Source organism: Pleurodeles waltl, chromosome 3_1 (genome assembly GCF_031143425.1).
Source record: "Pleurodeles waltl isolate 20211129_DDA chromosome 3_1, aPleWal1.hap1.20221129, whole genome shotgun sequence".
Classification (NCBI taxonomy): Eukaryota; Metazoa; Chordata; class Amphibia; order Caudata; family Salamandridae; genus Pleurodeles; species Pleurodeles waltl.
Window position 1 is genome coordinate 1,825,553,202 of NC_090440.1, and position 14,338 is coordinate 1,825,567,539.

Consider the following 14,338-nt stretch of genomic DNA (forward strand, 5'->3'; position numbering starts at 1 on the left):
GGTGTGCCAGAGCTAAGGCCCTGAATGGGGAAGCCCTGAATGGGGAAGCCCTGTCCCTAGAAATCAGTCCACAAGCAGGGAGGATCGGTAAGGAATCTGCAACTAGAATACGTCTCTACCAGATGTATCGTTACCAAAGGTAAGTAACTTGTGCATCTGATAGAGACTTCTAGTTGCAGATTCCTTACCGTAGAATAGATACCCAAGCAATGCCATCCTCTGAGGTGGGCTGCGAACCATGATCATACTAGAAAGTCCTGCAGGACCGAACGACCAAAGTAGCTGTCCCTACGGACATGACTGTCATGGCAGTAATGTTTAGTAAATGTGTGCAAGGATGCCCACGTAGCTGCTTAGTAGATATCCAGGACAGGAACTCCGTGTGCTAACTCAGAGGAAGCAGCAGTTGCTCTGGTGGAACGAGCATGCAAGCCCTCAGGAGGTTGTTTCTTTGCCAAAGCATAGCACATTTTGAAGCAAAGAAGTACCCCTTGTGAGATGGTATCTTCACACCCACATATCCAACAAAGAGTTGATAGCCGACCAGGATATTTTTAGTATGATTAAGATAGAATGCCAACACTTTTTGGATCCAGCCTGTGGAATCTCTCCATCCAAGGATGAGGAGGTGTGCAAAAAGGAGGCAAAGTGATGGACTGGCCTACATGAAAAGGTGTAACGACTTTGGGAAGGAAGCAAGCCTTAGTGCGTAATACCACTTTGTCAGGGTGCCCAGACAAAAGTGGGAGCTCAGAAGACAGAGCCTGAAGCTCACTCACTCTGCGAGCAGAAGTGATGGCAACAAGAAAAACAGTTTTGAAAGTAAGGAGCCATAAGGACAATTGTGCATCGGCTCAAAGGAGCACACATTAAGTAAGTAAGGACAAGCTTGAGGTCCCACTGAGGCATGATAAACGGAGTGGGAGGAAACAAATGGGTGAGGCCCTTAAGTAATCTTTTAACAATAGGAACTTAAAGAGTGAAAGCTGATCAGGCACCCTAAGAAATGTTGAGATAGCCGACAAATAGCCCTTGAGGCTTCCCAAAACAGAGCCCTGCTGGGCCACAGAAAGAATGAACAAAAGAACCTCAGAAAGAGAAGCAGAGAGTTGGCGCACCATGCCAAAAATGTATGGCAACAACAGGTGTATACAGTTTTGCTGGAGGGACCCCTTGTCAGCCAAGATTATATCACAGACTTCGGGTGGAAGGTCATAAGCCGTCAACTTCTGCCGCTAAATTTCCAAGCATTAAGGCAGAGATTGGACAGGTTCAGGTGGAGAACCGTCCCCTGTTGCTGCGACAGAAGATCCTCCAGAAAGGGTAGTCTGAGTCGAGGATAGGTGGCCATGCTCAATAGCTCTGGATACCATACTCTCCATGCCCAGTCCGGAGCTACCAAGATTTCTTGGGCCCGGACGTTTTTGATCTTCTTGAGAACCCTGGACAGAAGTGGTAAAGGTGGAAAGGAGGCTGGAGTTCCAGTCGAGAAGAAAAGCATCTCGGAGCGATTGCTGCCTTGGAGACTCCAACACGTAAAACAGCTGAGATTGCGCTTTCTCTTCGGAGGTGAACAGATCTAACCAAGGCACTCCACACTGCTGAAAGAGACCTTGCGCCACTTCCAAATGGAGACCCCATTCGTGATCGGCTATGCATCGACGGATGAGTTTGTCTGCTCTGGCGTTCATAGAGCCCACCAGATGTTTAACCACCAGGGTGATGTCCTGGTGTGCCAGCCATGTCCAGAGGCGCAGTGCCTCTTTGCAAAGGGTCCAGGACCCTACTCCGCCCTGTTTGTTGCAGTACCACATGGTGGCAGTGTTGTCCATGAACACACACACTATTTTCCCTTTGAGAGAGGAAAGAAATGCTTTAAACGCAAGCCTGATTGCCCGGAGCGACAGAAGATTTATATGGAGCCCAGACTCTGCCGGAGACCAGAGGCCTCTGATCTCCGCCTCTCCCATGTGGCCGCCCTTTCCCAGAACTGATGCTTCCGTCACTATGGACAGATCTGGTTGGGGAAGGGAGAAGAATCTGCCGTTGACCTAATGGCGATTTGAAAGCCACCACTGCAGGTCTTTCGCGTCCCCTCCAAGATCTGGACCATGTCGGAGAGATTTCCCTGATGCTGTGCCCACTGGAACTTCAAGTCCCATTGCAGAACCTGCATATGCCATCTGGCATGTGTCACTAGCAGGATCCGAGAGGCCGTGAGGCCCAGCAGCCTCAGAGTCAGTCTCCCCAAAACCCAAGATAGAGGCTGAAAGATCGGAATCATAGTCTGAATATCCTTGACTTGCTTTTCGGGAAGGGATGGGAATATGGAAATAAGCGTCCTACAAGTCCAACGTGACCATCCAGTCCACGGCAGACAGGACCTGAGCCAGGGTAAGCATTTTTAATTTCTCCTTCTTGGGGAAGAAATTGAGGGCCCGATGGTCTGGGATAGGACATGAGCCTTTGTCGTTTTTGGGTGCCAGAAAGTAGTGAGAATAACAACCACGACTTACTTCTGGCTCAGGGACTCTCTCTATGGCTCCCTTGGCCAAGAGAGCGGCAACTTCCTGGCAGAGAAGCAACAAATGATCTTCCAGTATACGGCTGAATGATGGAGGCATGGCTGGTGGGGCAGACACAAAAGGGAGGGAGTAGCCCCTTCGAACGCTCTGAAAAACCCACCTGTCCATGGGGATGGAATCCCAGTGGGGGAGGTGAAAGCGAATCCTGCCACCAACTGGACCAGAGTGAGGGGACGGACTAGGAGGGTTTGGAGGCTGCAGCAGAGGCAGGGGAGGACTGGGCAGGCCTCTGGTATCCTTTCACATGACCACGTGAGATTCCACGGCTACGCAGCGTCTGACTAGCATGGGCAGCACGGTGGTTGGGAAAGGGACGTGACAGGGAGCCCTTTATGTGGCCACAAAAGTGGAGAAAGTCAGACTGTTGGGAACGATGGGCAGTGGAAAAGCCAAGAGACCGAGCCGCCGCCCAGGAGTCCTTGAACCTCTCCAGCGCAGAGTCCGCCCTGTCTCCAAAGAGACAGAAGCCATCAAAGTGGCACGTCCATAATAGTCTTTTGGACATCCCCTGAGAAACCAGATGTACGTAACCAGGTGTGGTGCCTCAAGGCCACAGTCGTTGCAACCGATCTACCCAGAGAGTCGGTTGTTTCCAGCCCACATCGAATAGTGAACTTTGCCGCGTCTCTCAAATCAGTGACAGCTTGGGAGAGAAAAGCACGGGCCTCCTTTGGTATCTGCGGCAGAACCTGCGTGACTGCATCCCACAGAGAGTGAGTATAATGGCCCAAAAGGCATGCAGTGTTCACTGACCGCAGCACTAGACTGCAGGAAGAAAACATCTTTCAAATTGTTCCAGCCTTTTTGATTCCCTATTCAGAGGTGCAAAAGGGAATTCGCCAGAGGATGAGGATGCCCGGATAACTAGGCTCTCAGGCATGGGAGACAGGAATTTAGGGTTGTGTGGAGCAGGCTGTTGGCAGCATGCGATTGTTCTGTTCACAGGAGTCCGTGTGTTGGGTCTGGACCAAGTACCCAAAAGGACACCGATGAGGGCTTCATTGAAGGGAAGAAGAGGCTTAGAGGTGAGAGACCCTAGTTGAAGCATCTCCATCAGGAGATTAGACCTGACCTGAGCAGTAGTCAGATCAAGGCAGAGGACCTCAGCCACCCTTACTGACCACCATGGAGTAAGTAGCTCCATCCACCGTAGCCACGGTAGGAGGAGACCACATGCCATCGTCTGGAGAGGACTCCAGCCCATTGGCCTTGCCCCAACTCATGTGCCCAGTTCATGTTAGTGTCATCCTGGTATTCATAATGGTCCAGGGACCCCTCCAATCCTTCCCCAAATTCGAACCCATAATAATAAGGGTCAGTATCCAACCTGGGGTGAATAGGCCCCATTGAAGAAGGCAGCGTCGGCCATTCTGAGTCGTCAGGGATCAGGATCGGGTCAATGTCGGTGGAGGGCACCACCAAAGCCGGAAGCATCAACAATCGAACTGGCTCCAGGGAAGGTCTCGATGGTATGACCGTGTTGGTGTGGATCCGGAGGGGACTTCGGTGGCTGGAGCTGCCTGCTCAGAACACAAAGGCCCTCCAACCAAAACCCTTGGGCCCAAGGGCGCCATAACGGGGTCAGACTGCCCAAAAAGGAGGCCCATGGCCTCATGGAATTCCTTTAACTGGGCAGGGGTCGACCCGGCTCCCTGACACTTGGGAGGTACAAAGCGGACCCAAAAGCAGGCTCCGAGGATAGATGCCTTGAGTGTTGACGCTCCTCCCGTGTTACATCAGCTGAGTGACAGGGTGAAGTCGAAGGATGATGGGATTTCTTCCACTTCTTACCTTGACCCGAAGATTTCGAGGAAGACTAGTGGTGGTGGCTCTGCGACAGGTGTTAAGACCTTCCCCTCAAGCAAGACCAGGACCTATGAGGAGTTGAACGCCAGGATGCCATAAGTTTGAGGGAACGCTCCCTCAAGGCATTCGGGTGCATAGCCCGGCACTCGGAGCATGACTCTGACTCGTGGTAACGCTCTAGGCATCACAAACAGACCCGATGCAGCCCCATCACCAACATAATGCAGCAACAGTCCTCGTAAGGTTTGAATTAGTCCATGGTGGGGAAAGAAAAGAACCAACGTCACTGCGCTGAGGTGGCGTCTATGTACTACTCCCGACATCATCACGGCGACTTCAACGCCAACACCACCCGGAGAGTCGACCAACGCAACTAACACGCAAGGGTATTGCTCAAAGAAAAAATCTCCAGATCCAGTCTGACACCTGGGGAAAAATTCTAAGGTAAGGAATATGCAACTAGAAGTCTCTATCAGATATCCAAGTTATAAATCAAGGTTTGGTTGGAGGCACTTATTGCCAAAGTAATGTCCTTGGAGCCGAAAGATGTCGTATTGGAGGTTTTTGAGCATCTCCATGAGCAAAATTATTTTTAACATCAGTACTGCTACTTGAGGATAGAGTGTGGAAGATGTATCTAAATGTTTATGCTGTTGTCTGGACCTGTAAAATGTCTGTTATCTGAATGTATCCATAGCCTGTATAATCTCCTTAATTTTAAGTACAACTCGAATATCTGAATTCACTATTGCAAAATCTGTATGCCTTATTTCTCCAACAGCATCCTTCTAGCTAGATTGTCAGCCATGATATATGTTGGACCCGGCCCTTTTTTCAAGCTCAGCCCCAAACTTTTGCTTTCTTTCTTCTATTTTATCTGACCAGTTTTTGTCGGCTGTAGGACTCTGGGCACTTTACCACTACTAACCAGTGCTAAAGTGCATATGCTCTCTGTCTAAATTGTATTGGTAATTGGTTTATCCATGATTGGCATATTTGATTTACTAGTAAGTCCCTAGTAAAGTGCACTAGAGGTGCCCAGGGCCTGTATATCAAATGCTCCCAGTGGGTATACAGTACTGATTTTGCCACCCAGAAGTAGCCCTGTAAACATGGCTCAGACCTGCCACTACAGTGTCTGTGTGTACAGTTTTAATCTGCCAATTTGACCAGGCAAGTTTAACCACTTGCCAGGCCTAACCCTTCCCTTTTTGGACATGTAAGGCACCCCTAAGGTAGACCCTAGGTAGCCCAATGGATAGGGTGCAGTGCAGGTAAACGGTAGGACATGTACTGTTGTGTGTTACATGTACTAACAGTGAAATACTGCTAAATTCAGGACTGTTGCAAGGCTCATCTCTCTCATAGGGACTGCCTTTAAATATCTTAAGTGTAGTTTCCCATTGGGAGCAGCCAGTGGGGTGGAGTTTGGAGTCTGAACTCACACTTTAAAAATACATATTTTGGTAAAGTTGACTTTTAGATTGAAAATGCCACTTTTAGAAAGTGGGCATTTTTTTTGCTTAATCATTCTGTGCCTATGGTTGCTTGTGGAATCCACGTTTGGGTCAGACTGACAGTTGGGCTGTTTGTGATTTCCCTCTAGACAGTGACACAAAGGGAGCAGAGGGGTGTTCTGCATATCCTGATGAGTTTCCTGGGCTAGAGTGGGGAGGGAGGATCTGACAAACCTGAAAGGGCTGTGCCTGTCCTCATACAATGCAGTCTCCAACCCCCTGGTGTGTGTCTGGGGCCAGGCCTCTGTAAGACAGGATCTTGTGAACAACAGAGACTTTCCTTTAAAAGTCAAAGACAGAAAAGGGTATAAGTAGTGGACCCAAAACCCCAGATTTTCAGATTATTTCTGGAACCAAGAGGAACCTCTACCAAGGAGAAGAGTGGAATAGCTGGAGGAGGAGTACTGTTCCTTTGCCTGTGACTGTGCTTTGCTCGGTTGACCTGCAGTTGCTGCTTCTGCCTGGAAGAGGACAAAGACTGGGCTTTGTGGTATATTTCTGCTTGTGAAGTGTCTCCAAGGTCTTGGACTGAGCTTGCCTCCTGTTTTGAAGGGCCATCAAAGACTTCCTCTGCCAGTTTCTGAACACTCTGTTGAGTTACCTATCTGCCAAGTGGTGCCCTATCCAGTCCCTGAGCCCCAGAAAGGAGAAGCTGCTGAAAAACCAAGAAAAACCAAGTGCATCGACTTCAGACAATGAGCAGATTGATGCTACTGCTGGATCCCACCGACACCACCTGCAACTGAAACCATGGTCCCCGGTGGAGTGCGATGACCCAAACTGACCCTGCAGGTCCGAAGCCACAGCAGCCTCGCTGAAGTCCACGATTTCATGAGATACGAAGTGCTGTTTCACTGGTGTCCATGACACCCGACTCCACCGCGGCCACTGCAGCCTCCTGGCGTGACTGTGACCCCAAGCTTACCCAACCACGTCTTGACCACCAGACATCAACCCCGCCGGAAGTGTAATGAACCAACACTTTGCCTCAACATGCCTCATCTCCACAGCTCTGCAGCAAGGACCCAACACCTTGCACAGAGGCCTCCGCTCCTCTGCTGTGCAGCCCAGGAACCGATGCTACATTGGATCCAGCAACGCCTCGATCCGCAACTCGGAGCACCAGCTTCTTTCTGCATTTTCACAAAGTACTGAACCTGGGGGTCCGTGCCACTCCTTGACCGGTACCGATGGCATTGGATTGTCAGGAACAACTCTGTCATGATGCAGTGATATCACCAAATTCAAGCATTTGTGTTTCTAAGCACTATATTGAAGATTAATCGTTGAAAATTCATAACTTTGCTTGTACATGTTGGATTTTTGTCATATTTGTCTTGTTTGATTTAGATAAATATTGGCTATTGTTCTAAATTGGTGTTGAGTCCTTTTGTGGTGTTTTTACTGTGTTACTGTGTGTGAACGTGCAACTAATTTACACGTTGCATCTGAGATAAGCCTGCTTGTACCAAGCTACCAAGGGGGTGAGCAGGAGTGATCCTAAGTATGTATCTCCCTTCCCATGTCTAGGGTCCCTGCTTGGACAGAGTACAAACTGACTGCCAACCAGAGACCACATTTCTAACAAGATACAACTGAGAATCTACATGGAAGCAGTGTGGGAAAATAAAAGGAAAATAAAAGTACACACGAAGAATGACTACAAACACAGATACATTGTTATACATGCATGCACACACGTACACTCACTAGGGAAATTAGGCTATGATGTAAAACGTTTTGCTAACATTTTTTCAAGTATTTTTAAGGGTGAATCCCTTCAGTAGTGCCTGCAATCCTAGTATTTTAGGCACTTTATTTTAGTGACGTTATTTGAAAATGGTGAATTGAAATCCACAATTAGGCCATATTTTTCAACATTTTCTAAGGTAGGTCAGGCTCTCCCACTACAGTTCATGGTGGTTACTTTTGCTGGACCACTTTCAAAGTTTACTAGCTGGCAAACTCGCCAATAACTTTAGTTTCACATGTGCAAAGGAAAATTCCACAAGACAATGGTTTTCAATTGTCTTTCTGGTTTATACACCATACATTGCAGTCTATTACATGGTTTCTCAACTTTGCAGTTTTTATGCAACTTGTTGTGCGTCAAAGTTACATCAAGTACACAGCTAATATAATAACAGTTTTAAGTACAAAAATATGGTTATAATATCCACGCACCAAATAGCACAGAATTTAACATACATCATGACACATTTTATGTACAGTTCGTCAGCCTTCAAAATGTAGACACTGCTGTATTGCAAGTATTTCCATACCCTGACGTGTAGTGTGCAACTGATACCACCTTCAAATCAATAACACTTGCATGTACCTGCTACATTAAATTTGAAAAGTACCAGTAAGTTCTTTTACAAAAGTCCTAATAATGTATAACATAAATAACCAACAATTCGTTCTATAGGACTGACTGCACATTGGACAGGACATTCCTCAGTGTTTTAACAGCTCTAACTAAGGGATTGCTTAAATACCTGCATAATTTATGGAAACCAGTAACATGACTGATATCTAAACTTCTTGCAAGGGCAAATAAACTTTGTAACATATCAACTGAAGCACACCACTTTAAGTGAGTTCTACCTGACAATGCAGCCAACTTATCAAAATTATAAAAAGATTGTCCTTCACTACAGACAATGCAAAATTCCTAATTTGAAGGTGCGTTTGAAGCCTTATGCTGTTTCCGTCAAATAATTATAAAAATCATGTGCCCAAACTAACTGTACAGTCAGATCACTGCTGTGCTGATACGGTTGATCCTGTCAAAAGGTACAAGCAATATATGCAACTGCAAATGCCTTAAAAGGCAATAAGAATACCATAGGGACTCATTTTAATCCACGTTTCTGCTTTGGCAAAACTCAAGAGTTATGGCACCACATTTGTATGAGATAACTATACAAATGTTATAAAGGCAACTTTGGGTTCACATACTTTTAAATGCCCTCCACTTCCATTATGTACCGTTGTGTTTCTAGCCAGTTTAACAACGAAAATCCTTCAGCAATCAAAGGTTTTTTTGGAATAATGTAGTGAATAGGAATGAAAATAAAAATGGCTTTTGCCAGACTATAAAATATGTTACTGTGCAGCACATCAGTGGTTAAAAGGTAAACCGATTCAAACAATAAAACATGAGATATTAAAAAGTCAATTCGCAACTGTAACATTTGGCTAAGGGTTTTGTTATGTCACCTGCAATTGGCTCCCCAAAATAAAACCAATTAAAAAACATTTCTGTTGTTGCACTTATGCAGATAAATGAGTCCTGGAATGATAAAAAAATATGTCAGTTAAGGCACTGCAACTTCCAAAAGCCGGTTGTTTTTCCGCTTGCAAGTTGGAATGTTGCCATTCTTCTGGTTTCCTTGTACAAATTTGACACAAACATCCCCCTGCTTGAACTGGACGATGAAACTAAAAGACAACAGAACAAAAAAAAAATAAAAATCAAAACAAGAACACATTTCATGTAAGTATCATTTGTTGATGAAAGGGTTTAAGATTTGGGAATTTTTTATGCTACTGATGTCTGATACATGCAAGTAAAATACATACTTCCACATGTTCTTTTCCTAGGCTACAACTACATCCCAGATTTCGAGGTCAACCGACTTTGAAATACCGAAATGCTAATCCACCAGACAAATCAATTCAAATCCTGTTTGTGCCTGAAAAGAAGTTGGGATGTCACCTCTTCTCAAACAAAGCAAATGAGCTTCAAGTTGATGCACTTCTCACCAAAGCATAAAAAGCACTGTGGAGATATAGATGTTTTACACCACTTCAAGTAATGTGCGTCCTAAGACCTTACAAGGGATACAGGAAACTCACTCATCACAATGAAAAGAACAGTTTAATATTTTTAGTCCATGTAATAGCTCACAGTATAGATTTGTTCCTAGTTTGTCCAGTAAACTTTCTACCACTTTTAGCCCATGGTGCACAGTTCAGCTGTCAAATAAGACATTACGCTAATAGTATATTTCTAGTGTACTTTGGATTCCCACCCCCTTAAACCATTGGCTTTTTTGACCTATTGGCCTCTGGCTTCTGAATTTATCAGCTTAGGGGGTATTTCTTTCACATCTGATACTATTAGTTGTTCGGATGTATCTTTCCTCCTCCTCCAACTCCTATTGCTCGTATTCAACTGTATGAGGGACTTATTTCCAAATAGTGGCTCCTCATTCCACTCCTGCTGGCTCCCTTCCATGTGTTTGGGATTAGTGTTTCTGGGACTGGGCATCTTTTTTATTTGCAGAAAAAAGACTAACTGTATATAAAAGTATCTCTTGCCTTTAATATGGTCCTCTTTTTGTATATATGCACGTTTACAGTGGTGGTACTGGAGGCTTCAGTACAGACCGTTCTGTTTTCCCAGGTCACAGAAATAAAAGGAGAGCTATAATGAAGATTTTCTTGCCAACCAACCTTTAATAGACAAAGAAACAAATGGTATGTAGAGCCTTCTATACACTCCGATGTCTTTTGTTTTTTTCTTAGGTTTTGCTCTACTTATGATGTAGGTGTTAAGCCCATAATAACAAGCTTTGTCAACACAATAATTGTTTACTGAAAACAATTGGCCATTCCCCTTATGATTAAAGAAAGTACCACAAGAGGAGGTAGCTCATGTTGTATTTTTTATATCATTCCTTTTAAACTCAAGTTTTGATTGTTTATAAATTTAAGGCAGGTCCATAGCAAGTAACAAGTATATTTTCCAAGATGGCATTGCTCATTCATTCAAGGTATTGGATCAAGGTTGTTGCTGGGTGCCCTTTCTAGGTTTATACTTGAGTGCTTTCATAAGGGAATTAGAGCACAAAGATGTATCCGTGATCAAGGCCTTTGAAGCCGAAATGTGTCAGAAAAGTTGTGACATTTTGTATTGCTGTGCTTGCACTTTTGCATGCAGCAATATTTCCAAAAGACTACACATGGAGTGTGTGGTATCTTCTTTTGATAACATAACAGAATCTTCTTGTAATATGGACTAGATCACACTCCATCCGTAGAGCACGCAGCACATCTTCAAGGGTTAGGTGGTGACCAAAGCGAGAAAATATATATGTATGTTGGTGAAATATAAAATTCATGTTAACTCATGTCCCTATTCACTGTAACCTGATAGTAAAGTCTGCGTGAATCATGCTATTCTGTATGAACTGAATTCTCGGTTCCCAGAAGTATTTTAAATAATGAACAAGATTTAATGGAAGCTGATACATTCACTTATTTATTGTTAAGAGGATAAGCATAGTTCTACAGAATGTATGTAAGTGAAAGAGTTTGAATTTCACTAATTATCCCTGTGATATCTCATAGGCTTGATTGATACCGAAAACAAATATCACTCAAATAGTGGTGAGTGGTTGCATACTGGCTACAGTGTAACTGTTTCTCTCTTTCGGTTTGGTACGATGACAAAGTCCTTAATGCAAGGAGGTCTAAAAAGGGTCCTGGGTCGTGTTCTGTATACGTTTAGAAAATATATAATTTAAAGCCCTGTATGGGGCACATTCTTCTGCAATCTAGACTAGTTCTGAATGACACTCGTGATGCTATTTGCAGAGACGCCCTTTGAAATACTGGCTAGGTTACCTCCTGCAGTTCACACTAGTGTGTCTGCTTCCTTTCTATTGTAGTTTTGTTTTGACTTTCAGTTATTAAGCCTTGTTTTGCATCTGCTGTATAACGAAACAACCTATTTTGATAGGAGGAAATTTCAGGGTAAAAGTTACACATCTGACAGCGTTCCGTAATAGGGCAGGTAGTTTAACATTTCACTGTAAATGCGCATGCTGCATAACCTTTTGAAATACTTTACTACAGGTTAAATTTGATATTGCACATCCCAATACAAGAACCTTTCATACATACATAGCTGCTATCATCCTGCCTAAATATAAATCCTATTTTGACTTACAAATCCTGTATGTTCTTGGTAACATCAAGCATGGTTTGGTAGCCAACTACCTAGTGAAGTTGAAAATAAAAGAATTAGTTCTCTGAGTGATGAAGGGGCTTTTGTGGCCCTTATTGGCTGGGTGTACACCATACCCTGATATAGTAAATTTTACAACTGCAGAAGTAAATCACTTAGTAAACCAGATAGTTCCATTTATAGGCAACTTCACCAGTATTTTATCAGACAACTGCTACAGGAGCATTTGTTCCTTGTCCGGCACAACAAAAGCGCATCGGCAGGGCAGACAATTAGTCCACAGACTAGTAAGGCCATTATGGGAAAAACACCCACAAAACGTGACAACATTCCATTCTGTAGTGCTCATAAAACAAACCATCTAGAATCTGATTATTCTAACACAACACCCCAGGATAGGCACAGGATGCTAACTATGTGTTTCACTTGGTATGGTACCACTTTGTAGATGAGGAGCGCACCATTAGGGAACAATATTTGCAAGTTTTTATACTACGATGTATGGCACACCCTCAAATTAGCGACCTCATAGGAGGACAAACAAATGCAAAATGAACATGCAGCTGCTTCTGCTCTAGAATTAGGAATGCAATTCATGGGTAATTGTGAGACAGTTTCATCAATAGTTCTGAGTAATATTTGAGGAGGAGCTGCAGTTTACCAGCAGTTGGCAGCTTTTCCCAATCAAGACAAGATCTTGAACAGGAACATTCAAAGACTATTTCTGAAGTTTACATCAATGTTTTTTTTGGGTTCTCAAGCCATGAAGCCACAACTCAAAGCAAAAACTCTAATAAGGGCTACAGTAAACAGAGCTCCACTGGAGATGAAGAAAAAGCAGAAGGTGAAATAAAATAAAAAATAAAAAATGAACTGGACCTCACACAAGTCCAGCATGCCTTTTACCACATTTACCACGCATATGGCTTTACCATGCAGGAAAGTAAAATTGTGTGTATATATACATTATATTATACATCATATATTTTTGGATGGAGACCCCCTTTTTTAAATTACCCTTATCAGCCAATACCCTTATCCACCCTACACACTAAAATCACCCTTACCACCCATTACTTTTACCCACCCCTAAACTCTAAAATCACATTACCACCCATACCCACCCCTCAACCCTAAGAAAATCCTTACCACCCATACCAGCCCTAAAAATACCCTTTCCACCCAATGCCCTTACCCACCCCTAAACCCTAAAAATACCCTTACCACCCTATAATCTACCCATTCCTAAACTCCTACCAACCCTGAACCTATATATATATATATATATATATATATACATACACATACACACACATATATACATATATACACACACAGTTAGGACCTAGTTTCCACTGAAAAGGCAGTTTTTACATGCCTGTATCTTTTGCTCAGCTTGATAAACCTTCCCAAAAAAGTTCCCACAAATATTCTACAGTTATGCACACCTTCCTCAGGGACCGCTACATCCCCGGGGCTAATATTTAAAAAAATAGAAAGGGTGTCTGTTCTGGACCCCAGCAGCCCCAGGGACCACCACCCCCTGGGGCTCTTTTCCTTGGATGGGGGTGTGCAGCCCCCCTTGAGGAGCCACTGATGGCCCTTGGGACTGCCATCCCCTCCATGGCCGGCTTCTGCTTTGACCCTGGATGCCCATCCCCAGGACAAAGCTGTTTGCTGTGGCTTGGCGGCAGCTTTGACTGCTGCCGCCAAGCCACAGCAAACACTCCACTCCTCTGAAGTAAGATCTGTCAAAAAGATCTCAGTTCATCGGAGCAGAGGTTTTCTCTATCCCCCTGCTAACGGGCAGGGAGACAGAGGGAAGAAATACTTTCACATGCAGGGAGCAGCAAAAATAAAAAGAAGGCAGGAAATGAGCCAAAAAAGAGATGGAGAGGCACAAAAAAGACTGCAAGAAATGAACAGACAAAAGATGAAAAGAAACAAGCAGAAAATTGTAAAAGAAGCAGAAAAAGAAGGAAAGACATGAGCAGAAAGGCAGAAACAGAGGGCAAGAAACAGGCAGAAATGGACAAACAGAAGGCAAGAAATTAGGAGAAGGGCAGAAACAGAGGAGAAGGCGATGCAGGGTTGGGTGATTATAGGGGGTTGGTTGCACAGCCTTGCCACAGGCCAGGCACTGCGGCCAACCCCCACCACGCACTACATTTAGGCAATGTGTGCACTACCTTTGGGCTTTTCTTTTCCTCTTGTAGCCACTGAGGAAGATTTGTTTGGTAGGAAGCTCCTTAATTTCCTTATTTACTGCAGTATCCTCCGTAGAAAATGCTTTCACTTTTCCACTTCAATTCCATCAAGATGGAGTTCAGATGTGCCACATTTTTGCCATGAATTTAAACTCTTAGCACTCTAGTAGCTCATTAGAACATTGCAAGCTGTTGATTACCAGGGAGTTAATTGGCAGTCTGTTGCTAGCGTTGAAAGTGCAAGTT

General features: G+C 44.3%; 1 protein-coding gene across 3 annotated transcripts in view; it reads right to left on the bottom strand.

Moving 5' to 3' along the window:
* Window positions 1-7,927: 7,927 nt before the first annotated feature.
* Window positions 7,928-14,338, bottom strand: part of MYO1B (myosin IB) — a 678,894-nt gene continuing 672,483 nt past the window's right edge. For all 3 annotated transcript variants that reach the window (XM_069225875.1, XM_069225874.1, XM_069225873.1), the window contains one exon: window positions 7,928-9,352. In XM_069225875.1, the coding sequence (XP_069081976.1) occupies window positions 9,229-9,352 (124 nt within the window). In that variant the 3' untranslated portion in view covers window positions 7,928-9,228. The remainder of the gene's footprint in view (window positions 9,353-14,338) is intronic.